Source organism: Camelina sativa, chromosome 11 (genome assembly GCF_030686135.1).
Source record: "Camelina sativa cultivar CO46 ecotype springtype chromosome 11, ASM3068613v1".
In the NCBI taxonomy this organism is placed as follows: Eukaryota; Viridiplantae; Streptophyta; class Magnoliopsida; order Brassicales; family Brassicaceae; genus Camelina; species Camelina sativa.
The window spans coordinates 51,202,192-51,224,994 of NC_141890.1; the positions used below are offsets into that span (position 1 = coordinate 51,202,192).

Genomic DNA, 22,803 nt, shown 5'->3' on the forward strand with positions numbered 1-22,803 from the left:
GCTACCATTTCATTTAAATTATAGCCTATTAGTATAAAAGAGGCAAGTTTTATAAAATGACTTTACAAAACCTAATCTTTTGACTCTTTGATGCCGTACGTTGGGCTGGTTTACGAGAGGCCCAAATGCTTTACATTAAAAGCATTCTACAAATCGCATATTGTTTGAAAAACCCTAATTCTGCATAGAACTCGATCTCAGGAGCAACACATTCTTCTACACCCCTTAACCCTAATTATGGCCGATGGTCGTTGGTCGGATCTTCCTATGGACATATTAAGATCTGTGTTGGAACGTTTGAGTTTTGTCTATTTCAACCGCGCTAAGATGGTATGTTCGCATTGGTATCTGTGTTCGAAACAAACGTCGCCTCAAAAAAGCGGATCTCCAATGCTTATTATGTATCTAGAGGATGGTGGTTGTGGTCTATACCACCCGAAGGAAGCTAGGGTTTACAAAACGAAGGGAGACTTACCAAAGATTAAATTCTTGGCAAACTCAGGTAACTGGTTCTTGGTTCTGGATTCTAAATCCAGTCTCTATATTATAGATGTACTTAGCCAGAAAAAGATCCATCTTCCACCTCTAGAGTCGATCAAAGGTTGCCAATATAAGCTTAAGAGGGTCGGAGATAAAACATTCAAGGAGGTAGGAACCCGTGGCTCTGTCGTCATCCTCCATAAAGCCAGAAATCTGAGAGGTCTTTTGTGGGTAGACAAGAAGAAGGAAGAGTTCGTTGTTGTATGGTACTTCCATAGGATCAAGTATATGACTGAGTATTTAGCCTTTTGCAAGAATGCGGAAGATCATTACCATGAGATTCCAGCACGCTTACAAGACGTGTCTGATATGGTACTACCTTGTACTGGTGACAGTCTTTACGTCTTAACGACTAGTAATCACATTCGAAAACTCACATACAAAGGTTTGATCAAGGATATTTTAGCACCATTTTGTTTGCCATCTCCTCCGACTGGATTATATGATGATGATGAGTGTCGCTATAACATTGCTGTTAGACCATCAGGAGAAGTTTTGGTTGTCATGAGCATCTTTTACGGGTCTTCAAGGCCTTGGATGTTTCTTCTTGATTCTTTTTGGATGTTTCTTCTTTACAAGAAGAACCCTTATCGAGTCCCGGATAATCGTTTCTACAACATGCTTGTTAAGGTAGATTCTTTAGGTGACGAGGCTCTGTTTCTGGATTTGGGTATCACCGTGCCTGCTAATCGTGACCTTGGTATCGAACCAAACTCTATCTATTTCTCTCGCACTCGCCATGCTGGTTTCTCTTTCCAGAAAAGTTCATGCCTTGACGTATGTGTGTTGAACATCGCAACAAAGACCCTCAAACGTTGTTTCCCGGGTTTCTTAAACATAAAGCTCAAGGATGCTCGATGGTTCCTTCCGTCTTGATGATTTGTTTCTTTCTGCATGCCTTTTGTGGTGTTTCTTAAGAGATTTCTCTACACTTTTTGGTTATATGTGTCTAGTTGCCTTTCCATTTTCTTTAGAAAATAGTTTTGGGACCTCAAGGTTCTTTAGTTGGCAATGTTGACATGGTGAATGAAAAGAAACACTTTAAACACACACTACTACTAAACAATTAATTGCCTGCCAAAAAATTATACTATTAATTTGATTGAATCTAAAAACATTCAGTTACTTTCTTCGATAGACTTTTCCATGTTCAACATGACCTACGAAGTATTCCTCACTCATCCAATGTTTTTGCGTAACTAATCTCTAAAACAACTTGCTAAAAATTTACTGTTTGTTTTCTAATGGTAGGAACCGTGGTGACATGTCCAAAAGGTGTAAATTAATAAGAAGAAGAAGAAGAAGAAGTGGTATATATATATAATTCATTGGATTGGACTGGAGTATAATAAAATATATAGGCGGCAAATCACAAAGGCAAAAGGAGGACAGAGCAGGGGATGAATTCAGCAAGAAGATTGGCGTCGATGTACTTGGAGTGGATGGCTTCCATACTAAGAACCACCAGCTCCATCTTGAGCTCATCTGCCACCTCTCCTATTATGGCCGTCGCCTTTTTCCCTTCCCCAAGCCTCTCCAACAGCTTGAACTCCTCGAACCCACCTGCCACATCATCTTTCTTCATCTATCTGGATATGATTCCCCCAACAAACCAACCAAAAAAAAAACAATCAATCCCAATAAAAATTACCTTGAGATAGATGCCACCGGATGCTAGATACTTGAGTCTCGTGCTCCGAAGATGACTCTCTTTTTTCTTCGTCAATTACTTTTTTTTTTTTTTTTTTGAGTGTTGTTGAATTCAATGTTGATGATGATTGGATGATTTCAGTACTAGTTCAGACAACAATAAAAAAATGGAGGGATTCTTGCAACACTAGTAACTTACCTACAACTGTGATATCAGCTCCATACTTGTTTGCCAAACTAGTTGTTGTAGCAGCAGCCTTATCCCATTATCCCAAACCAAACCAAAAATTAGATGTCCAAATTCTTAACAAAAGAGATAATAAGAAAGAAAGGCAAAAGCTAAGCAAAACCTGTCGGGTGCCTTCAGAAAGATAAGGATTCCGATCAATCACTGGGAGAAGAAGATGCTTCACATTACTGAATGCATCACCTCCCACTGGACTTACTTCCCCCTGCGCTCTTGCTGCCACACCTAAAGACACAACTAATTTCAGATTTCGCTTCATTTTTTTTTTTAAAAACACCGCCGTCTCCTTTACCTAGGCTATTATTATTCTAACACTGTAAATTCCAAACTTTCTATGGTGGAATATGCAAAACAAAAAAAAATTGGGGGACTTAGTGGACTAGTCTCCCACAAATAAAAGGAAAAAAACCCAAACAGACATGAAAATTAAAAGTAGATAAAAAAAAAAAAAAGATACCTTTGAGGGAGACGACGACACTGCCAAGGGAGAGCTCCCAAGGTTTAGATCGAAGACAAGAAAGAGAGTGCAGAGTAGAAGAAGAAGGGAGTTTGGAGGGCGCAACGAGAACAGAAACGGCGGCGGCGAGGGAGTGAGCAGATGCCATAGAGATTGAGGAGATGGAGTTTACCCGCAGCTAATCAAATCAATCGACGCACGACGAGACGATTCCAGAAAACAATACAGTACTGTACGACACACTAGAGTCCCTTATAAGATGTTGGGCCATATTATAGATATAAAAGGGCCCATATAATGGAAGCCCAAGCGGGGATGATGGTCATTATTCATCATTGGTTGGTCAAAACTCTCAATAGGCCTTTACTGTAATAAGATGGAGAGATTAGTTAATGTGGCTGGCTAGTGGCTAGTGTGAGGAGGGAAATCGCATGAAAAATGTAATAATGAGAGAGAGAGAGAGAAGAAGAAGAACAGCTAATGAATGTATCCACACCACATGGGGGTTGGAGTTAAGGAGTGCACGTGCACACGTATGTGTGTTTTTCGTCCTTCTTTTTTTGCGGGTGCGCAATAGAAGAAGAGAAATAGTGGGAGGGTGTGAATTGCAAAAAAAAAAAAAAGATGCAAAGGGAAAAGTGAATGAAGAAGAAGAAGAAGAAGAAGAAGAAGAAGAAGAAGAAGAAGAGTATATGTTGTTGTTTTATCAATCTTGAGGGAGGGAGGAGGCCAGGAGGGTCTGCAATAATAATATCTGATTCCAGCATATTATTTTATGAGTTTGGAACAGAGAAAGAGAAGCAGAGAGTTCATCCCTGTCCATTCTTTAAGGTTTCTTTCTCTTCTTCTGAGTTCTCTTCTCTTCTGTTGTGTTCCTAATAAAAGATCTGAAATTCTTGTCTAGAAGACTAATTTTAATTCTTGTCTATCTTTCCTTTCTTTTCATTTTTTTTTTCTTTTTTCTTTTGTGGCTTTCGGTATCTCTCTATCTATCTATCTCCTGGCTATTAGCTACTGTGATAGAGATCCACACCACATGTTACTTGCTTCTTAGTTACTACTGCTAGTTTTCTCTCTCTCCTTTGAGATCTTCTCCATCATCATCATCATCATCATCATCATCATCCAGTTCTTGGATCTTCTTCCTTCTTCTTGCTTGCTTTGTTATTCATTTCTTTTTTATATATGTATGGTGTGAATGAATGGAAGTTTCCGACTCTGCTGCTGCTGCTGCTCTGTCTCTTCTTCTTCTTTTTTCTTGTTTTTTTTTTCAGCAGAGTTAATTTATATCAGAATCGGTGGTCGGGATGACGGGACATGAGATGAGATGTTATCCTTCTTGATGAACTTTTTGACCGCTTGTCTGCGGCCCTCTTCTTCTTCTTCTTCTTCCTCCCCCTCCCTGAGTTACTCTGATTCCAAAGGCAAACAAGACGGCCTCCTCTGGTACAAAGACTCTGCTCGCCACCTCGTTGGTGATTTCTCCATGGCCGTTGTTCAGGCCAACAACCTCCTCGAGGATCAGAGCCAGGTCGAATCCGGTCCTTTGAGCACCCTCCCTAATTCTGGTCCTTTTGCCACCTTCGTTGGCGTCTATGACGGCCACGGCGGCCCTGAGACCTCCCGTTTTGTCTACGATCATCTCTTTCCCCATCTCAAGAGTAAGCAAGCCCACTTGTACTTGTAGTACCTTAGAGAATGAATGGGATGGGAACTCAATTATCCTTGTCTGCAGGATTCGCAGCGGAGCAGGATTCCATGTCCGTGGATGTGATAAGAAAGGCCTATGAGGCCACCGAAGAAGGCTTCCTAGGGGTGGTGGCCAAGCAGTGGGCAGTGAAGCCACATATTGCAGCTGTTGGTTCATGCTGCCTTGTGGGTGTCGTGTGCGACGGGAGGCTTTACGTGGCTAACGTTGGGGACTCCCGTGCGGTTCTGGGAAAGGTCGTCAAGGCCACGGGTGAGGTTTTGCGCTTCAGCTCTTAGCTGAGCATAATGTGAGCATAGAGTCTGTGAGGCAAGAAATGCACTCCTTGCATCCTGATGACTCCCGTATTGTCGTCTTAAAGCACAATGTCTGGCGTGTTAAGGGCCTTATTCAGGTCAGGTGCCTTTCTCTACCAAGTCCTGATCTAATGTGGTGTTCTTTCACAGAGAGTTAATTACAGCCTCAAATGTCAATTCTTGAAAGCCTTTGTTCCTTTCTTTCTTGTGTGTGTTTGCAATTTGCAGGTATCACGATCCATAGGAGACTTGTATCTTAAGAAAGCCGAGTTCAACAGGGAACCGTTGTACACAAAGTTCCGGTTGCGGGAGCCAATGAAAAGACCAATCTTGAGCGGGGAACCGTCGATAACCGTGCATGATCTCCAATCCGACGATCAGTTTCTGATATTTGCATCTGACGGACTCTGGGAGCAGCTCAGCAACCAAGAGGCTGTTGAAATCGTTCAGAACCACCCTAGAAACGTATGAGACACAATCAGTTTCAGTTACATATGAATTTTCCTAACTACGGATTAACAAAGTGAGAATGAATGTTGATTCAGGGGATAGCGAGGAGACTAGTGAAAGCGGCGCTGCTCGAGGCGGCCAAGAAAAGAGAGATGAGATACTCTGATCTTAACAAGATTGAGAGGGGAGTTAGGAGGCATTTCCACGACGACATCACTGTGGTTGTCCTCTTCCTGGACACCAATCTACTCAGCAGAGCCACCTCCTCTCTGAAAACTCCTTCAGTTTCTATCCGTGGTGGTGGTATCACTTTACCTAAAAAACTTTAAATTAATCAAGTTCCAGCCATCATCTTGTAGTTATATTTATCCAACCAAAGATATGTTTTATTTATCCTTTCTTTCTTTCTTTCTTTCTGTTTTATATATCTTACTCTTCTGGTATAAGAAATGTGCAAGTGACATGTTGGATCTCATCCCAATTATTTTTGTACTCAGACTTATTCATGTAAATTTGTATGATCTCTCTTTTTAGTTGGTAAGAGTAGAGTATCGCTAATGGATGTGTGTATATATGCTTCTTGATTTAGCAGCATATCCTTTTTTTTTGAATGATGAAGCCAAAGCAAAGAATGAATAAGATAAATAAACAGGATCTCCAAGAGATGAGTGAAGGAAGTTACAATGATTGGTGCATCAGAATCTCTGTAACGAGTAATCTAAAATAATCAATGAACACTAGACTAATGTGTGTATGTAATGTGTATGGGGGATCCTATACATCATGTACAAAGAAGAGAAGACAAAAAGAAAAAGAAAAGAGAGATTCATTCAATAGAAAGATGTCTTCTGCACAAGGGACAAGAGGCATGCCTGCGAAGCCATTTGTCGATGCATGGTAGGTGGAACATATGATGGCACTGCGGCAAACTTCTAACCGTCTCTCCCACCTGAAAGTCCTGTTTTTATCTCAATTTCATTAGTTAAAATATCTTTCAAACCACACTACTAGTAGTAACCTAATCGAAACATGTACTAGAACCTCTCAGGAAGAAGATGATGATGAGAATTAAAAAGCGCGCGGAGGAGGAATAAAAGGGAAAGGGAGAGACTGACAAACCTGAAGGCAGACAGAGCAAGGGACCCGGTCGTCAGAGGTGTCTGTGATTCGGACCTTTGGAATCCTGGCGAGAGAGTCACCAGTGAGACCCTTTGAAATGGCAGTGTCAAAGATGTCTGTGTGCTCTTGGAAGTGAGACTCGACAGCTCCCATCTGTACGAATTGGATCAGGATAGTACTAGTACGTGAGAAAATGAAATTTTAAATGTGAAGAAGAAGAAAGAGTGGGGGGGGGGGGGGGGGTGTAACCTGACTCTGGACGGCACTTAGCATGGCAGGACCGATACGCTCACGAACAAGCCGACCGCTCAAAAGGCTAGCAAGGACATCAATCTGTGGATGATAGAGCCACAAAAGCATTTGTGTTGAGCATATAAAAAGGGAAAAAGAAGATAAGGGGGTCCTATCCTATCCTATCTATGGGTATAATAATGTGTAATCAAAAACAAAGAATAATAAGAAAGAAGTTAAATTACCAAGTAGAGAAGGCAGCCAATCCCAGACTCATCGGATTGCCAGAGGAGGAGGGAAGATTCAAAGACTTCAATGGAGAAGACAGCGCCAGAGATGGCACCAACGGCGGCTCCTCTGATGAAACCGCTCTCTGTTTCTTGGCCGATCAAAGCCCCTGTCAATGCTCCTAGCAAAGTCCCCACTGCATATATAGATATATATATAATCAGCCAAAAATCATCTATCATTGCATTGTATTCATCATTATCCTATATTATCATAACAGCAAGAAGAAGAAGGAAGGGATACACAAATCCCCAGCGCAATTATCATATGGTATTATCTCAGTCAGGCGGGAGATCACAGGAGAAGATTGAAGAAGAAAAGAACGAACCTAAAGCGAAGAAGAAGGTGAAGAGAGCGGAAAAGAGGCTGGCGAGGAGGCCAGAGATGGCCGAATGGAAGGAATCTTTCATCCGACGAAGGAGGGATAGCGGAGACAGAGAATAATTATAATCATCCATATCTCTCTCTCTCTTTCTTTCTTTCTTTATTTCTACTGGGAGAAAAAACAAAAAAAAAGGGAAATGAAGAAGAAGAAGAAGAAGACGAAGAAGAGGGAATGATTTGTGTTTGTTGTTTTCTTAATTCTTTTTTGGTTTTTTTTTTCCCCTTTTTCTTTTATTGCGGCTAGATATTGCCTTTGGCGACTTCTTTCTCAATGAGAGAGAGACCAAAAGGAAATGAAAAGGGAACCTTCTTCTCTCTTCTCTCTCTCAGCTGACCAATGATTTCTCTTTTTTTTTTTTTTTTTATAGTAATCAACTCCCTCAACGCGTCTGTCTGTCTCTGTATAATAATATCTTTACGAGACCGACGGCGAGTCGATTTGATTTATATCGGTAAGACTTTTTTGCGCTCTTCTCTCTCTCTGACTCTGACTTTGTGGTGTTTGGATTCCAAATTAATCAAAGGGGAAAACTTTACTTCTCTTTTAATTATACAAAAAGAAAATTCGTATCATACTATTTTATAATATCATTATCTGAAACAGAAACACCACCCAACCCTCCCCCTCATCCATCAACATTCGCTTTTCAAGTTTCATCAATCATTATACAAGTAAATGTGTATCTCTATTATCAAAACTTAGCCATGTTTCATCATCCCCCTCCCCCCTACTACTAGCTGCTTGCTTCTCTCTATCCCTCCTGATTTCCCACACTCTCTGGCTCCATCTTTCAGGACTCCCTCCCCCTGTCCTAGAATCAGAGCATCGCAACTTTAATAGATTATTTACTCTTCTTCCTACCTTTTTTCTACATTCTACTTTTCCATCTATTTACTAACAAAAAACAACATTTTAAAAAGTTCTAACTTCTAAGGCAGGTACTGTGTGACTCATATTCCTTTTGTCTTTCACGCACATATATATATATATATATATATATATATATATATATATATATATTCCTTACTTACACTTACCTCAATCATGCCATGCCGCCTCAAACCTTGTACTCGTGTACACGCAACCACTTTGTCGACGACCACTTGTTCCCTTTTATTACAGCACACCCACCTGCCCAAAAACCGACCTTAGCATTCACTCTTTAATCTATCTCACTATGAACCAAACCACAAACACTATGCCTCCCCCTAAGTCATCTACTCACCATGAAGACTAGATGGGTCTAGCGTCGCATCAGGCGTCATGCTCCAGAAAAGCAATGCGTCTCCCATCTTCGGTTTCACGGACAATCCTCCTTTCCCGCACTCTGACAACTCATTCCACCATGGCACTGCGCTATAGTTTCCTTTGGCTGCAGGAAATACTGTTTCACCCCCCTCCTCCACATCTGATCTGCAAAGTCGAAGCATTATTAAAGAGGAAGAACATAGCAAAACATTACACAGCTCTTATGGAAGGGAAGCCCAATGTTATTTCAGTTACGTACAGGTACATGAGAACTGTGGCTATCCGCTGACCCCCGTTCCTAGTGTTATACTCATCCATGAAGTAGTCGTAATGAGGCTCGTACTTTTGCCCAATCTCATAGTGCAGAACTTGAAGACCTTCCCCATGCTCTGCAGGAAATATTTGTCGCTATCAAAAACAAGCACAGTAAAAGGGGTGCCTAAGAGAGAGAAACACAGGGGGTCAAGAAAGAAGATCACCATACCAACTGGTATGAATGTAAAATCAGAAATCCTCTTCTCAATCTGACGGATAATTTTGTCGCGGCCTCTTGCAAGAAATGCCCCAGAGCTGGTTCGCACCCTATTGAGGAGAAGGATGAGGGGAGGGGGTTTGGTCAGTATAAACTTGTGTCTTAATAATTTAGAGTGAGAAAGGAAGCAGAAGCAAAACCTGCTATCAGTGCTCTTTCCAGTCTTCTCATCGACGACAGTTGATTTCTCCATATGAGGTTTAGCTAGCTCTATCAGATACTTGCATTCCTCCTTCGTCTATCCACAATCCGGGAAGGTAAAATCAAAATCATTCATTCCTAGTTAAATAAATTCGACAATACAGTAATTCTCAGTTAGCTGTTTTCTAATAGCAGCCCAGTTTTGTTTCCGTATCTAAGATCTTCGTTACATTATCTCATATATCCACAGATAAAGAGAGATATAACTAAGGCAAAAAAAAAAAAAAAAAAAAAAACAGATTTAAACACTTGAAATAATAAGAAGAACAAAATCTGTAAATGGATATATAACTCACCAAGAAATTGTGGTAAATAGAAGCTCTGGGTTCCCAAGAGATAATTTCAACCCAACGGTCGTCGTTCTTTGAATCATCCTCGCCGCTTCTACGGATAAGTAACAAAGCTCGATCTTAAAGAAGCACACACGAAACTAAATCTAATTAAATATAGAGTTAAATGAATCTGGGATCGAATCGTACCTCTGGAGTGTTTTTCGGACAATAGAAGTGAGATCATTGGCTTTGGAGGAGCCGGCATTGTTGCTGGGCACCGAGAGAATTCCAAAGGCGAGAAGAATCAGAATGACGAAAGTGAACATGATCAGTACACCGAATACGAGCGTTGAATTGGATGATTTTCGACCTGAAGGACGATGACTCCTCGGTCTCGCCATCATCTTTTTTTTCCCAAACAACGATGAGATCCGGTCGAGCTCACCAGCAAGAGGATGAATTTGATGGATGGATGTTTTTTTCTTCTACTTTTTTTTCTTTTTCTTCTCTCTAGTCTCTACTATGGTATACCAGAGGTTGGGCCCATATTTAAAAGTCAGGCCCATTAGAGAGTGCTTATATTAGGCCCATATAAGTCATCCGATACATCTCCCCCGCAGGAGAAAGAAAGAAAGAAAGAAAGAAAGCTCCGTCCGTCATCCTCAAGATGCAGCTCGCCGCACCACACACCATCTCTCTTCTCCTGCCCTCTCACTCTCGTCTCTCTCCTTCTCATCAGTCCCTGGTTTTCCCCAGACGATTACGCCCTCCTTCATATTCTTCTCAAACGTCGATCCTCCCCGATGCCGGCGATGATTTCATCGTCGGTGACTGTCTCGTCTACGAGGACGGCGTCTTCGAAGACCCTTACCTTCTCCACAAGGAGGTTGATCACCAGGAGCACAAGAAGAAGAATCGGCGGGGCGGGGAGTCGGAGATTGAGGCCGAGAACCTCGTGCCGGAGGAATGGAGGGATATTCAGGCGGAAGTGAACCTCACCAAGAAGGACAAACGCAAAATTGCGCAGGAGCTGGAGTTCGGGGTTCGGGTGGAGAAGAAGAGACAAGGGCTGGTTCCGCTGAGGAGCGTCGACTTGAATGAGTTTCTGACTTTCAAGGAAGCCAAGTTGGCTCAACTGAGGCCTGTCACTCTCGATAAACCGGCCACTTTCTCCGACGATGATGCAGCCTCAAGCGATGCTCCTTCTGTAACATCTTCCACCGAGCGAGTGGCTCCTAAGAACCCTAGATGGGCTGTCTACGGCAAGGGATTCGACCACGTTACCAACTTCTTCAATAGTGACAAGTACGATCCCATCACTGGCAATAAATCTGACGGTAGGTTCACCGGAATCAATCCCTCTCTTCTTCTCTTTTTATTTATGTTGTGGCTCTTTTTCTCTTGCTCTTGCTTGAATTGAGTCATTGAGAGAGTGAAAAGAAAAAAAGAGAGCGTATTTGGCTAATCTGTTTCGTTAATGAAATGAAGAGCAGGCCCTCGGAAGCTGCTTTCAAAAGAAGAAAAATTTATGCTCAATAGCCGGAATCCTGACCTAGCTGTTGCCACCTCCGTAAGTCCCCCACCTTACGAACGATGTGAATGTTTCATTTTAATCTTATGGTAGTCCGTCTCACTATGTGTGCACACCTCTATGATGGGTGTATCAGAAAAAATGGCTTCCTCTTCACACACTGGCAGCGTGCGGAGAGTTTTATCTGGTTGATTCCTTGCTAAAGCACAATCTTGATATCAACGCAACCGACGTGGTATGTGTCAAGTGTTGTTGCTTTTGTGCACCTTTTTTTTATGTTTGTGGGCGTCTTTATCTAAGTGTTGTTTTTCATTCATGTGGGTTTCTTTCTAGGGCGGTTTGACAGCACTTCACCGAGCAATAATTGGTAAAAAGCAGGCTGTTACTAACTACCTACTGAGGGAGTCGGCAAACCCATTTGTTCTTGATGATGTAAATGATATATATATATATATATATCGATGGTTATAAATTATAATCTCCCTTGCGCTTGAGAGTTGAGATGCTGGACCTGATCCGTTTGATTTATGATAGGAAGGTGCGACCTTGATGCACTACGCTGTGCAAACAGCATCGGCTCCTACAATAAAACTTCTCCTACTGTATAACGCTGATATAAACGCTCAAGACAGGGTAATGATGTCAAAAGCATTCATTGTAGATAAGTTCATTGTGGTCAGATGGGTTGACAATTTGGCATTGAGTTTTCAGGACGGGTGGACTCCCCTGCACGTTGCAGTACAGGCCAGAAGAAGCGACATTGCAAAGCTTCTTCTGATAAAAGGGGCGGATGTAGAAGTGAAGAACAAGGTTAGTTCCGGCGTATTCCCCTAGTCTCATATCTAGGATCTGTAAGCATTTACGCCTTTTTGTTTTTTTAAACGATATACCAGGATGGGTTAACTCCGCTTGGCCTTTGCCTCTACATGGGAAGAGAGACAAGGACGTATGAGATGATGAAGATGTTGAAAGAGTTTCCCAGTAGCAGACACAAGAAGAGATTGGTAACAAGAGATGAAGCTATAAAACAGCCGTATTAATAATTGCAAATTGAATCACACTCACTTAGGAGAACCGGAGGCAAATGTGGAAAGGGCATTGGAATCTAGGAGTCGGACGGAGTAGGTCAACAGATTGGGTGGGCTTTGTTGTAAATCTTATCCATCAGTTGTTGATTGATATTTTATCACACAAGTTGATCCGTTTGTAAAGAAATATCTGAAAATAAAAATGTACTCGTTATTATTAATAGTTTGTTTGTAACACAATTCAACAGACTGTTTTGGTGGGGTTTGAGATACATAAATGGATTTGGATGGATGTAAACTTGAGCTCTAGGTCAGTAAACAAATTATATAACCTGAAAACTTGAGCCAAATTTTCAAAAGGAAGTCAAAGTGTCAAACCTTTGGGGCTTTCGCAATTACGACTGGACCACTTGTTCAGATAATTTGGTCGGGGTTTTTTTTTTTTTTTTTGACGATCAAACTTCATATATTAAGTTATCGGAGATGACTTTCTTCGAAAGAGAGCCAATTAGGTACCGACGAGCTTACATCGGAAAAACAGAAACCTTGTGCTCTTGCACATTTCGCAAGTTTATCGGCACGGATATCATCCTCTCGGGAAATATATCTAATACTGAAATTAGCAAATCTATCTCTGAAATGAATAAAATCTTTCAATTCTGATGAAAAGGTCGGCCAATCCTCAATATTAGACGTCATCCTTAGGAGGTCTGAACAATCCGTAGCAAAAAGGGCTTTATCCAAGTCCAACGCTAATAAGCACTCCATAGCCCAAATAAGGTATCTAACTCTGCATGTAATGGGGATAAGCTTCTGCGCGATCCTTTTAGCCCCATGTGCAGGATTCTATCACCGATAGACGCAATCCAGCCATGCCCACTCCTATCCACCTCTGTATGCCAAGATCCATCTATAAAGCATACAAGGGATTCTTGAGGAATTGGGATCGAAGGTATGCATGCTTCTACTACCGCTGGTGCTAAGTCTCTGTTATTTGCTCTTCTCCAAACTTCTTCTTCTTGGATAGCTTTCTCCAGTGTATCTTGCGGAGATTCAGAGATATTTTCAAACACTTTCTTATTTCTTGCCTTCCAAATGTACCACATCATCCACGGGAACATTCTCAAGTTTTGATCAGTTGCACCAGAGTCTCTGCCACGCCCATATAGAAAATCGAGGTTGCTATATAGGGAAGATGAAGGGAACACCATAGGATGGGAAGGGATTGTCGATAAAGCCCATACTTGACGTGCTGGGGGGCATTCAAATAGCATATGGTTTATAGTTTCCTCCTCCGCTCCACATCTAGGACAATATTTATATCTACCAATATGGCGATAATGCAAGCGTTGACATGTTGCCAAGCACTCAGTCACACATTGCCAAACGAAATGCTTAAGCTTCCGTGATGTTTTTAACTTCCATGCTTGCGCCTTAAGTGTCGTAACACTAGGTCCCTGAGAAGGGAGGTCGCAAGCAGGGCGAGAGATAGCTCTCGCGGCTTCGTATCCAGATTTAACGGTATAATTTCCAGACTTTGTCAGAGTCCAAGAATAACCGTCCCTCGAGGCATTCAAGCTCGGTTTAATCCCCATAAAGATAATTTCTTTCGGGGGGAAGAGTTCCCGAAGAATTTGGTCGGGAGTTTGTTTGTTTCTTTGTTTAAATTTTCATGTTTTTGTTGGTTTTGGCTCCAACTATTCGTAAAGCCAAAATCCTTAAAACCCAAAATAGATAAATACTGTAAATATTTGTATTTGAGAATGAAAAATTTTAGCAATTATGGTTCGAAGGCACGCTTTACTACTGACTGATCACGAAACACATTTGTCCACACGTACTCACACTTATGCTTGTTACTACTAGTGTCGGTCTCGGTCTAACCAAAGTATATTACAATTAGGCATCATATGTGTCATAATAATTAATGAGTGTGTTTTTGTTTTTGTGTGGCAAAGCTCTCTCTCTCTCCCCTTAATCCTTATCTGCGGGGGGATTGATCTATCATTAAACTTTCCACGTCATCATTTGAAGAGAGTAAAGAGAAACGCCCCCACGTGTTTAGTTTAATTTATTTTAGAATTTTAGAGCTAAAAACGAGTTTTTAAAAAAAAAAAAAATTTGTTTTGGGTTAAAGAAGAAGCATCAGGCAGCGTAATAACCCCCTTATCCTTTTCATTGTTTCATATCATCATCCATCGTCATCAACTCATCACAGAAAGACTGTATGCCCTCCTTTCTTTTCTTATGTCAAAATATAAAAATCAATCGGGTAAAGAAAGAAAGAAAGAGCCCATTGATTGACGTCTCGCTCTCTCTCTCTCTCTCTCTCTCTCCATCGTTCTTCTTCTACTTTTGTGCTCTGCTTCACTTTATCTTTTTCTCTATATCTGAACCCTGAAACCACATCCATTTAAATCCACCATGCCCGGAGTTGCCTTCTCTTCTGTTCCTGCCTCCGATCTGGGATTATTCTTCTCCGAATCCACGGCCTTCTCCCGCTCCATATCATCATCATCATCTTCCAGTTCCTCCTTACGATGTTGCTCCCCATTCAACCTCCGATCGCTTCGCTCGCTTCGCTCGCTTCGCTCGCTTCGTTCCCCTAAGTTTTCTCCTATATGTTGCGATTCTTCTTCACACGGCAGCTCCTCTACTTCTCCCGATCTCGAGTTTCTCCAAGCCTCTGTCCTCGTTGCAGGTCCACCTTCTTTCTTTTTTCTTTTCCTAAAATGTGTCTCTATCTCTATCTTCTCTTTAGATTTCTCTTATTCCGTATATTTGAATCTGATCCTCTGTCTCTGTCTAGCTTTCGTAGCTCTACTACTCTGATTGCGATTTCCCTTCCCCCACCCTTTTTTTTTTTTTTTTTTCTTTTCTTTTCTTTTCTTTTCTTTTCTTTCTAGGGTTACCTTTTGATAGAATAGAAAGTTTGTTACGATGAGACTAGAAAATATCTTCCTATGTTTTATTCAATGTATCCCGACAATTGTACATCAAAATGTATTTTATACTAGATGATCCGGTTTATATCATACCAGATCATTTACAAATCAATTATTGGTTTAGATAACCAGTTACTCTATTATTCCCCCTCAAGATAGCAAGTATATAGACTTAAGTGCCATCTTGCCAATGAGAAACCGGAACTGAGCTGGATAAAGAGGTTTAGTAAACACATCTGCCAATTGTTGATCTGTAGTGATGTGGAAAGTCTTGATCAAACCACTCTCAATTCTATCACGAACAATGTGACAATCCACCTCAATGTGCTTTGTTCTCTCGTGAAACACAGAATTATTCGCAATGTGTATCGCTGCTGTAGAGTCACAGTAGAAAGCAACAGGTTTTGATTGACGTACCTGAAACTCTGCTAATAAAGTCACCAACCAAGAAATTTCTCTGACAGCATACTGCATAGCACGATACTCGGACTCAGCAGATGAGTGAGAAGCCACCTGCTGTTTCTTAGATTTCCAGGATATTAAGGAGGAGCCGAGAAACACACAGTAGCCAGAAGTAGACCTCCTAGTGTCCTTGCATGATCCCCAATCAGCATCAGTGAATCCCTGAAGAACAAAGTCTGAATCTGCAGAGTAGAAAAGACCTTCTCCAACAGTACCTTTAATGTAATGCAATACAGTATAGGCCGCCTTCATGTGAGAATCCTTTGGTGCCGATGTAAACTGACATAGTTTGTTGACAACATAAGTGATGTCAGGTCGAGTGATAGTCAAATACATCAATTTTCCCACCAAACGTCGATAAGAAGCAGGATCAGTCAAGGCAGGTTCATCTCCATCCTGTACCAACTTAACAGTAGGATCCATAGGGATAGAAGACGGCTTACATGCCAACAAACCCGTTTCTTCCAAGATGTCCAAAGCATACTTACGCTGACATATAGCAATTCCAGAGGCTGATCTCGCAATTTCAAGTCCAAGGAAATATTGCAATGGACCAAGATCTCGAAGCTTAAAAGCTCTCTGCAAGTCTTCTTTTAAAGTTTTCACTGCTGCATCATCATTACTAGCAATGACTATGTCATCTACATAAACCAGTACAACAACATACCTTCCATTAACGTTTCTGATGAATAATGTATGGTCAGCATGAGACTTTTTGAATCCCAAAAACTTTAATGTGGAACTGAATTTTAAGAACCACTGTCTTGAGGCCTGTTTAAGTCCATAAAGAGACTTCTTCAATCTGCAAACTGCATTGGGAGGCAACGTCTCACCCTCCTTTGGTGTATATCCTGGAGGCAATGTCATGTAAATTTCCTCATCAAGATCTCCATTTAGAAACGCATTGGAGATATCCAGTTGATGTAAACTCCATTTCTTTGCAGCAGCAACAGCCAATAATGTCTTCACTGTTGTCATCTTCGCCACAGGAGAAAACGTATCAACAAAATCAATCCCTTCTTGTTGCGTGTAACCTTTAGCCACTAGTCGAGCTTTATAACGCTCTAGGCTTCCATCAGCATGAAGTTTTACTTTATAAACCCATTTGCATCCAATAGAATGCTTATCAGTGGGCAGAGAAACAACATCCCATGTAGCTGTACCCTCTAAAGCTTGTAATTCTGTATTCATAGCTTTAAGCCAATCATCCGACTTCTTTGCTTGAGAAAAAGAGCTTGGTTCAGCATATTTGGTAACAGAACAAATGTAGGCTCTGTAAGGCTCAGAAAGCTTATTGTAGCTCATATATTCTGATAAGGGATATGCCACTCCTGAAGCATTCAAGTTGCAGTAGTAATCTTGCAGGTAGGAAGGAGCTTTAGTCAAACGTTTAGTTGGACTTTTAATGATATTTGGAGCTGAATCTACAGAAGCAGAGTCTGAAGCAGTGTTGGTATCTGTGGGAGATTCACCACTCATAACCACAGATTCCACACGTGTAGGATTCACTGTAGGAGATTCATCACTCAAAACTACAGGTTCTACACTATGACACGCTGTAGGAGATTCATCACTCATAACTACAGGGTCAATACTATCAGAAATGCTAGTTGTAGACTCATCTATGCTTCCAAAAATATCAGTAAGAGAAGCAGTAGTACCTTTAGCAAATGGGAAAATAGCCTCATGGAAAACCACATTCCTTGATATGTGAATGGAATTTGATTCTAAATCCAGAAGTTTATAACCTTTGTAACCTGCAGGATAGCCAAGGAACACACAGGCTTTTGCTCTCGGTTGAAATTTGGTTCTTCCTTTTGTTGATGTAGAACTGTAACAAAGGCATCCAAAAACACGCAAACCACTGTAATCAGGCTTCTTTGAATTCAAAACTTCAGAAGGAGACAGTTCTTTGAGAAGAGGCGTAGGTAGTCTGTTGATAAGAAATACCGCCGTGAGAATGCAATCCCCCCAATACTCATCAGGAATCTGAGCCTGAAACATAAGTGACCTTGCGACATTCAATATATGTTGGTGTTTGCGTTCTACTACCGAGTTCTGTTCTGGAGTCTCTGGACAAGAGTGGTAAGAGAGAATCCCTTTCTTCTTGAATAGCTCTATAAACTTTAATTCTGGTGCATTGTCAGATCTTATACCTTTGACAACAGCACCATATTGAACCTCAATCATCTTCAGAAAGTCAGGAAAAACCTGCAACACATCTGATTTGCTCCTCAACAAATAAACCCAAGTGACTCTGGTGTGATCATCAACAATGGTCAGAAAATGTTTGTATCCTTCAACTGTTGGTGTTGCAAATGGTCCCCATATATCAATATGCAGATGCACAAACATTATTGTTGGAAGGAAATGTAAGACGTTTTTGTTTGGCCATTGGACAGATAGAACAGTGAAAATCTCGTTTATTCTTTTGTGTAAAGCCAAGTACATCTGTTACCAAATCAGTATGATGTTCAGATGGATGACCTAGTCTATTGTGCCACAAACCAGAATCAATAACAACATTAGCATAATATTCCTTTTGTTGAGAAGACTGTTGTGAAATGGTTCGAACGTCCAAGACATAGAGATTTGAAATCTGTTCACCCTCTCCAATCATCAACCCCTTGATAGGATCCTGTATGATACAAGATGTCTCATCAAATGTCACTCTGCAACCCAGATCTCTTGTTAGTTGACTTATACTGAGAAGATTTAGTCTGAAATCTGGAATATATAGGACATTATTCAATAACAGAAACTCATTCAGCTTTACTGTTCCTACACCTGTGATCTTAACTCCAAAACCAGTCGGCAAGGTTACTGAATTATTTAGAGTTTCTGAGAGGTTTGAGAATAGAGTCTTATCATGACAAACATGGTGTGTAGCACCACTGTCAATGATCCATGACTCAGAGGATAAAATATTACCAGTAGCTCTTAACATCCCAACAAATTTCAATGTGGAGTTAGAAAAAGCCATACCAGGTAATGCGGTGATGGTTGCACCTGAGGACGAAGAATTTTGATTTTGAGTAGTCGAACACTGAGAGTTGAAGTAGTCAATAACCCCCTGAATCTGATCTTTAGTGAGAGTCTTAACCATGCCTGTAAGAAGATCATTAGAAGTGGAATCTGTCAAGGCAAGTTGAGCAATAACCGGTTTACTAGGAACCATTTGTCGATCAGAAGAAGTGGATTTATCCGATTGATTCTTATTCTTGTGCTTGAAACTTAGTGGATAACCATGTATCCTGTAGCACTTGTCAATTGTATGTCCTGTATAACCACAGTGGGAGCAAATCACCTTCTGTCCTTGAGCTTTGTAAGTAGCATTAACAGAAGACTGCACTACATCTGAAGAAGTTACATTAAAGGCAACTGCATTCTGAACTGGAGAAATTGTCCGCTGACTGTGATCTTGATCAACCAGATTGTAAATCCCTGATAAAGTTGGAACATGTTTCTTCATGATTATTTGACTCCTGACAACTGAGTAAGACTCATTCAAGCCTGCCAAGAATTTAATCACTCTAGCATGATCCTCTTTTTGCTCTGTCGCCTTACAACAATCACACTTTCTGCAAGTTTTTATACAATTAGCTCCATCCAACTCATTCCATAGAGTTTTCAAGGTTGTATAGTATGTAGAGAGATCCATGGATCCTTGTTGGAGAGACCAAATCTGTTGAGATAATTGATAGGATTTTGGTAGGTTTGTGATATGATACCGTGTCATCAAGTCTTTCCAAATCTCTGAAGCATCATCAAAACGAAGGATACTCTTATAGATCTGCTTCGCTACAGAGTGGAGGAGCCAAGATTTCACTAAACTGTTACATCGCGACCAAATCCTAAACATCGGATCAGTTTCAGAAGGTCTAACCAAAGATCCATCAATAAATGCAAGTTTGTTCTTCGCATCTAGAGCAGTTCTCATTGCTATATTCCAATCATCATAGTTTGTACCATCTAAAACATCAGAGATGATAGAAATACCAGGATTGTCGCTATTTGTGAGATAAAACGGAGAATGAATACTATCCGGAGACTCGATCAAAGATACGAAGCCTCGAGGGATCAACGGAGGTGCTTGAGCTAAAGAAGCTGCTTGAACAGCTTGCGATAACGTTTCTGGAGCTTGCGGTAACCTTTGTGGAGCTTGCGGTAACCTTTCAGGAGAGGAATCATCGCGATTAACCGATCGACGAGCTGATGTAGTTGCTCTGACCGTGCGACGACCCAATTTTCGAGTGATAACCATCGTAGAGTTTTGATTTAAATTAGAAATTGAAGAGAAAGAGCTCAGATGAGCAGAGACATTGAAGTTTTGAGCTTAGATTCGCCGGAAACAATGGAAGAATCGGTTGAATTTTGAGATTCAACGCTCTGATACCATGATAGAATAGAAAGTTTGTTACGATGAGACTAGAAAATATCTTCCTCTGTTTTATTCAATGTACCCCGACAATTGTACATCAAAATGTATTTTATACTAGATGATCCGGTTTATATCATACCAGATCATTTACAAATTAATTATTGGTTTAGATAACCAGTTACTCTATTACCTTTATTGTGTTTTATGTGGAGTTTGTTTGGTCTCAATCCTGATTTTGCCTCCTTTTAATTTAGTATATTGTTTGCCTTTTATCACCCCCATCGTCATCATCAATTCATCATCTTAGTTAGCGTCCAATTGTTTTTGTTCCGATCTTGCTGATTAAAGGAAGGAATTGTTGCAGCAATTCGTTATTTATTTATTTTCCCGATCTTGTCTGTCTCTTTCATTTGCTCAAATTAAAATTATTATTTGTTTTGTGCAATTACAAAAATATAACAGAGACAAGTATGCATTACAAAATGCGGAGACATGGATTCCGCCACGATTCAATGTGGCAAGCTTCCAGGCATCCTTTACCTCCTTTTGCTGTTAGAGCTAGTGATAGTGAATCCACCACCCCCCTTGGTGTTCTCCCCATTGGCCTCGGCTTTCTCCGTCAATTCAAGCACCCAACTATTTTTCTCAAGATCTCCTGTGATGGTGACTACTTGCTTCCCCTTATTGTTGGTTTGTTTCTTTCTTCCTCACTTCATCAATCATCCTCCTCCTCTCTCTTTTAATATCTTTATCCACTTTTTTTCATCACTTACACTTGCTTCCAGGGGATGCTGCTGTTGAGAAACTTTTAGACGTTGCCCAGACCGAGGTCTCCCACCCTTGCCCTCCTCATGTTTTACGCTTTTTATGTTTTGCCAAATTACACTTTCCTCACTGCAAGGCCAAAACTGAGGATTCAAACTTTTTTTTTTTTCTTTCTTTTCTATCTATCTTGTAGGAATGTCCTGATCAGTTCCAGTTCGTGTCTGCTGTTGTCGATAGACTTGGATACGAAGTACTGTATTGTTTCCAACATACCTGTTACTTCCTCTTTAAGTGTATTACATCCTCGAGTTACTGCATTTTATAGCTGTCTGTGCCACTTTGTTAACAACTTGTACTGTTTTATTCGCAGGTTAAAATGGTTAAGCTTACTAGTCGAGTTGTAAACACTTACTATGCAAGTCTATGTCTTGGCAAGGTAACTTTAAAACACTGCAGACGTCCTCTTAGCTAGAAAACTCTTTTCTCAAAAGTCATTATGTCTTAGGTTACCCATCTGTCTTGCAGCCTGGAGACAATGATGTTATATGCTTTGACTCACGGCCATCAGATGCCATCAACGTTGCTCGATCATGCCAGGTATGCTACTTACCCGGGGTTACACCCTTTCCATCAATTTCTTTCTCTTTCGAAAATGCTTTAACGAATTTTTATCATGTTCCTGCTGCTGCCATAACATGTGCTTTTGTTTTGTCGTATACCAGGCTCCAATATATGTGAATAAAGCAATAGTTCTGGAAGAGGCTATCAAAATTGGTTATGGAGGCAGATCGCAGAGCGCAAAGCCTGTTTTCAATGTTATACTTGACAGGTTTTTAGTTTGTTGATAAATCTCCTGGGTTTGTTACACTGTCTCACTCTGTCACAGTTGTTAACCACATGTTGGGTGTTCTTGTTCAGCGCTCCCGAGGGACCAGATCCTTTATCAGAAGAGCTTAAACTAGTGAGGAATATGGATTTGGCGTCTAAAGAGGAAAGGTACATGGATGCAGGTATACAAACTGTTCTGGATGGCATCTATAATCCTCCGTGTGCGACTCCTCATTTTTAAATATTTTTTTTTTCTTCTCTGGGATCACATTTGCAGCGATGTGGAGAGACAAATTGAAGAAGCTTCAGAACTCGAGGTGAGTAGGCAATTGTTGGTGACATATGAACGCCCAATTGAGAGACATTAATGAAGTGACATTGATAATTGAATTCCTTTGGTTGCAGCTCTGCTGTATATAATAAGGGTGTAGCAACTCCTGAGAGTTACGAGTAGAGAAATAATAGGAGCAAAGGAAGAAATTGGATGTAGGATAAGATAAGAAATGCAAGTGTGATGAAAAGGCTATGGAGAGATAAATATATAAGATGCGCCTAGATTGATGGTACTTCATGTACTGAGAGGAAGCACTTAGATTGATGTTATCGCAGCACCACGTATTCGAGAGTAAATGAAAGATGTATGAATAGCTGAGGGGAATGTGTGAAATGTAAATGGAAGAAGACTAAATGAAATGCATTCTTTTCAGTATATATGTATTTCTCTCAACTTTGAATGATTTGGCAATAAGACGATTTTTTTAGGAGAAACTGAAGGCAGAAGCAGACAAAACGAAAAGAGGCGGTTACAGAAGTAAAGAATAGATGTGGTTGCGCTTATTAATGAATGTCTTTTTATTGCTTGTGATAGACAAAGAAGGCGTAAGTTATAAGAAACGTGAATGATTTCCCCTGAAACGATGGTTACACAAAAGGACTTTATTAGCTTCCTGCCAACAGTACCTTTTTTCAAAATAAAATAAAAATAGGAATGAGGTGGATTCAGAGTAGCAGAGTTCATAAATGCTTGACAGAGTTGCAGTTGAGCGAACTATTCACTTCCTTCTTCATCTTCTTCATCCCCTACAGACATTCCCCATTCCATTCTAGTTTCCTTTTACTGCAAAACAGATCTCTGTGACTGTGTCCGAGAGAGTCCCTCTGATATTGGCCTGGTTCACTCAGATACTTTTTAAACTAACTCATCTGATTGAGCCGTGTCAATATCTAAGTCCTCTCTCG

At 40.7% G+C, this 22,803-nt stretch overlaps 6 protein-coding genes and 1 pseudogene across 24 annotated transcripts; 4 read left to right on the top strand and 3 right to left on the bottom strand.

Annotated features, from left to right (window-relative positions):
* The first annotated feature begins 196 nt into the window (after positions 1-196).
* Positions 197-1,590, top strand: LOC104727431 (F-box protein At5g25290 pseudogene; annotated as a pseudogene). The gene has a single exon (XR_015570619.1). The product of XR_015570619.1 is annotated as an F-box protein At5g25290 pseudogene (transcript).
* A 210-nt stretch (positions 1,591-1,800) lies between these two features.
* LOC104746281 (uncharacterized) lies at positions 1,801-3,118 on the bottom strand. Of its 2 annotated transcripts, XM_087471227.1 has the most exons (5): positions 2,895-3,118; positions 2,541-2,662; positions 2,390-2,447; positions 2,192-2,269; positions 1,801-2,103 (listed from the first exon to the last, which is right to left on the bottom strand). In XM_087471227.1, the coding sequence occupies exons 1-5, from the start codon at positions 3,040-3,042 to the stop codon at positions 1,910-1,912; spliced, it is 600 nt and encodes a 199-aa protein (XP_087327353.1). In that variant the 5' UTR covers positions 3,043-3,118; the 3' UTR covers positions 1,801-1,909. The 2 variants fall into 2 exon arrangements, with proteins under 2 accessions (XP_087327353.1, XP_087327354.1); XM_087471228.1 differs by lacking the exon at positions 2,192-2,269 and having other exon boundaries at positions 1,801-2,129; positions 2,895-3,042.
* Positions 3,119-3,299: 181 nt separating this feature from the next.
* On the top strand, positions 3,300-5,906 carry LOC104727432 (putative protein phosphatase 2C 79). Of its 6 annotated transcripts, none has more exons than XM_087471220.1 (5): positions 3,300-3,725; positions 4,172-4,555; positions 4,630-4,996; positions 5,127-5,363; positions 5,444-5,906. In XM_087471220.1, the coding sequence occupies exons 3-5, from the start codon at positions 4,919-4,921 to the stop codon at positions 5,675-5,677; spliced, it is 549 nt and encodes a 182-aa protein (XP_087327346.1). In that variant the 5' UTR covers positions 3,300-3,725; positions 4,172-4,555; positions 4,630-4,918; the 3' UTR covers positions 5,678-5,906. The 6 variants fall into 6 exon arrangements, 4 of the variants coding, with proteins under 4 accessions (XP_087327346.1, XP_087327344.1, XP_087327345.1 ...); XM_087471219.1 differs by having other exon boundaries at positions 3,368-3,725; positions 4,169-4,555; XR_015570617.1 differs by having other exon boundaries at positions 3,588-3,725; positions 4,169-4,555; positions 4,630-5,001.
* Positions 5,907-5,977: 71 nt separating this feature from the next.
* Positions 5,978-8,501, bottom strand: LOC104746266 (NEP1-interacting protein-like 1). Its single transcript, XM_087471226.1, has 6 exons — positions 8,409-8,501; positions 7,315-7,479; positions 6,944-7,122; positions 6,717-6,800; positions 6,468-6,620; positions 5,978-6,306 (listed from the first exon to the last, which is right to left on the bottom strand). Exons 2-6 carry the CDS (start codon positions 7,442-7,444, stop codon positions 6,175-6,177), a joined length of 678 nt encoding a protein of 225 aa, XP_087327352.1. The 5' UTR covers positions 7,445-7,479; positions 8,409-8,501; the 3' UTR covers positions 5,978-6,174.
* On the bottom strand, positions 7,885-10,158 carry LOC104727435 (putative prolyl 4-hydroxylase 10). 5 transcript variants are annotated; one of them, XM_087471224.1, is made up of 8 exons: positions 9,832-10,158; positions 9,649-9,736; positions 9,292-9,389; positions 9,104-9,201; positions 8,879-9,008; positions 8,597-8,784; positions 8,409-8,502; positions 7,885-8,177 (listed from the first exon to the last, which is right to left on the bottom strand). In XM_087471224.1, the coding sequence occupies exons 1-7, from the start codon at positions 10,026-10,028 to the stop codon at positions 8,429-8,431; spliced, it is 873 nt and encodes a 290-aa protein (XP_087327350.1). In that variant the 5' UTR covers positions 10,029-10,158; the 3' UTR covers positions 7,885-8,177; positions 8,409-8,428. The 5 variants fall into 5 exon arrangements, with proteins under 5 accessions (XP_087327350.1, XP_087327349.1, XP_087327348.1 ...); XM_087471223.1 differs by having other exon boundaries at positions 7,885-8,182; XM_087471222.1 differs by having other exon boundaries at positions 9,104-9,389; positions 9,832-10,122.
* Positions 10,159-10,235: 77 nt separating this feature from the next.
* LOC104727434 (ankyrin repeat domain-containing protein, chloroplastic) lies at positions 10,236-12,423 on the top strand. The gene is made up of 7 exons (XM_010446538.3): positions 10,236-10,961; positions 11,118-11,194; positions 11,292-11,390; positions 11,489-11,587; positions 11,690-11,788; positions 11,867-11,965; positions 12,049-12,423. Exons 1-7 carry the CDS (start codon positions 10,292-10,294, stop codon positions 12,193-12,195), a joined length of 1,290 nt encoding a protein of 429 aa, XP_010444840.2. The 5' UTR covers positions 10,236-10,291; the 3' UTR covers positions 12,196-12,423.
* Positions 12,424-13,904: 1,481 nt separating this feature from the next.
* On the top strand, positions 13,905-22,332 carry LOC104727436 (bifunctional nuclease 2). Of its 8 annotated transcripts, none has more exons than XR_015570623.1 (10): positions 13,905-14,884; positions 20,434-20,661; positions 20,757-20,800; positions 20,930-20,986; positions 21,107-21,172; positions 21,242-21,333; positions 21,459-21,565; positions 21,655-21,746; positions 21,842-21,881; positions 21,970-22,332. XR_015570623.1 is itself a non-coding variant. In XM_010446542.3 (10 exons), the coding sequence occupies exons 1-10, from the start codon at positions 14,608-14,610 to the stop codon at positions 22,016-22,018; spliced, it is 1,032 nt and encodes a 343-aa protein (XP_010444844.2). In that variant the 5' UTR covers positions 13,905-14,607; the 3' UTR covers positions 22,019-22,332. The 8 variants fall into 8 exon arrangements, 4 of the variants coding, with proteins under 4 accessions (XP_010444844.2, XP_010444846.2, XP_010444845.2 ...); XR_015570624.1 differs by having other exon boundaries at positions 21,655-21,732; XR_015570625.1 differs by having other exon boundaries at positions 20,434-20,634.
* Positions 22,333-22,803: the final 471 nt, after the last annotated feature.

Coding starts and splice junctions, on each gene's coding strand:
- LOC104746281 (XM_087471227.1), bottom strand. CDS start 3,042: ATGGCATCTGCTCACTCCCTCGCCGCCGCCGTTTCTGTTCTCGTTGCG. Junction 2,448..2,540: donor TTTCTGAAGGCACCCGACAG/GTTTTGCTTAGC, acceptor TAATGGGATAAG/GCTGCTGCTACAACAACTAG. Junction 2,270..2,389: donor AGCTGATATCACAGTTGTAG/GTAAGTTACTAG, acceptor AAAAAAAAAAAG/TAATTGACGAAGAAAAAAGA.
- LOC104727432 (XM_087471220.1), top strand. CDS start 4,919: ATGCACTCCTTGCATCCTGATGACTCCCGTATTGTCGTCTTAAAGCAC. Junction 4,997..5,126: donor GTGTTAAGGGCCTTATTCAG/GTCAGGTGCCTT, acceptor TGCAATTTGCAG/GTATCACGATCCATAGGAGA. Junction 5,364..5,443: donor TTCAGAACCACCCTAGAAAC/GTATGAGACACA, acceptor ATGTTGATTCAG/GGGATAGCGAGGAGACTAGT.
- LOC104746266 (XM_087471226.1), bottom strand. CDS start 7,444: ATGGATGATTATAATTATTCTCTGTCTCCGCTATCCCTCCTTCGTCGG. Junction 7,123..7,314: donor CACCTTCTTCTTCGCTTTAG/GTTCGTTCTTTT, acceptor CTATATATGCAG/TGGGGACTTTGCTAGGAGCA. Junction 6,621..6,716: donor TAAGTGCCGTCCAGAGTCAG/GTTACACCCCCC, acceptor CAATTCGTACAG/ATGGGAGCTGTCGAGTCTCA.
- LOC104727435 (XM_087471222.1), bottom strand. CDS start 10,028: ATGATGGCGAGACCGAGGAGTCATCGTCCTTCAGGTCGAAAATCATCC. Junction 9,737..9,831: donor GTCCGAAAAACACTCCAGAG/GTACGATTCGAT, acceptor ACTTATCCGTAG/AAGCGGCGAGGATGATTCAA. Junction 8,785..8,878: donor GCCACAGTTCTCATGTACCT/GTACGTAACTGA, acceptor TCGACTTTGCAG/ATCAGATGTGGAGGAGGGGG.
- LOC104727434 (XM_010446538.3), top strand. CDS start 10,292: ATGCAGCTCGCCGCACCACACACCATCTCTCTTCTCCTGCCCTCTCAC. Junction 10,962..11,117: donor CACTGGCAATAAATCTGACG/GTAGGTTCACCG, acceptor AATGAAGAGCAG/GCCCTCGGAAGCTGCTTTCA. Junction 11,588..11,689: donor ACCCATTTGTTCTTGATGAT/GTAAATGATATA, acceptor GATTTATGATAG/GAAGGTGCGACCTTGATGCA.
- LOC104727436 (XM_010446542.3), top strand. CDS start 14,608: ATGCCCGGAGTTGCCTTCTCTTCTGTTCCTGCCTCCGATCTGGGATTA. Junction 20,987..21,106: donor TCGATAGACTTGGATACGAA/GTACTGTATTGT, acceptor TTTTATTCGCAG/GTTAAAATGGTTAAGCTTAC. Junction 21,173..21,261: donor CAAGTCTATGTCTTGGCAAG/GTAACTTTAAAA, acceptor TCTGTCTTGCAG/CCTGGAGACAATGATGTTAT.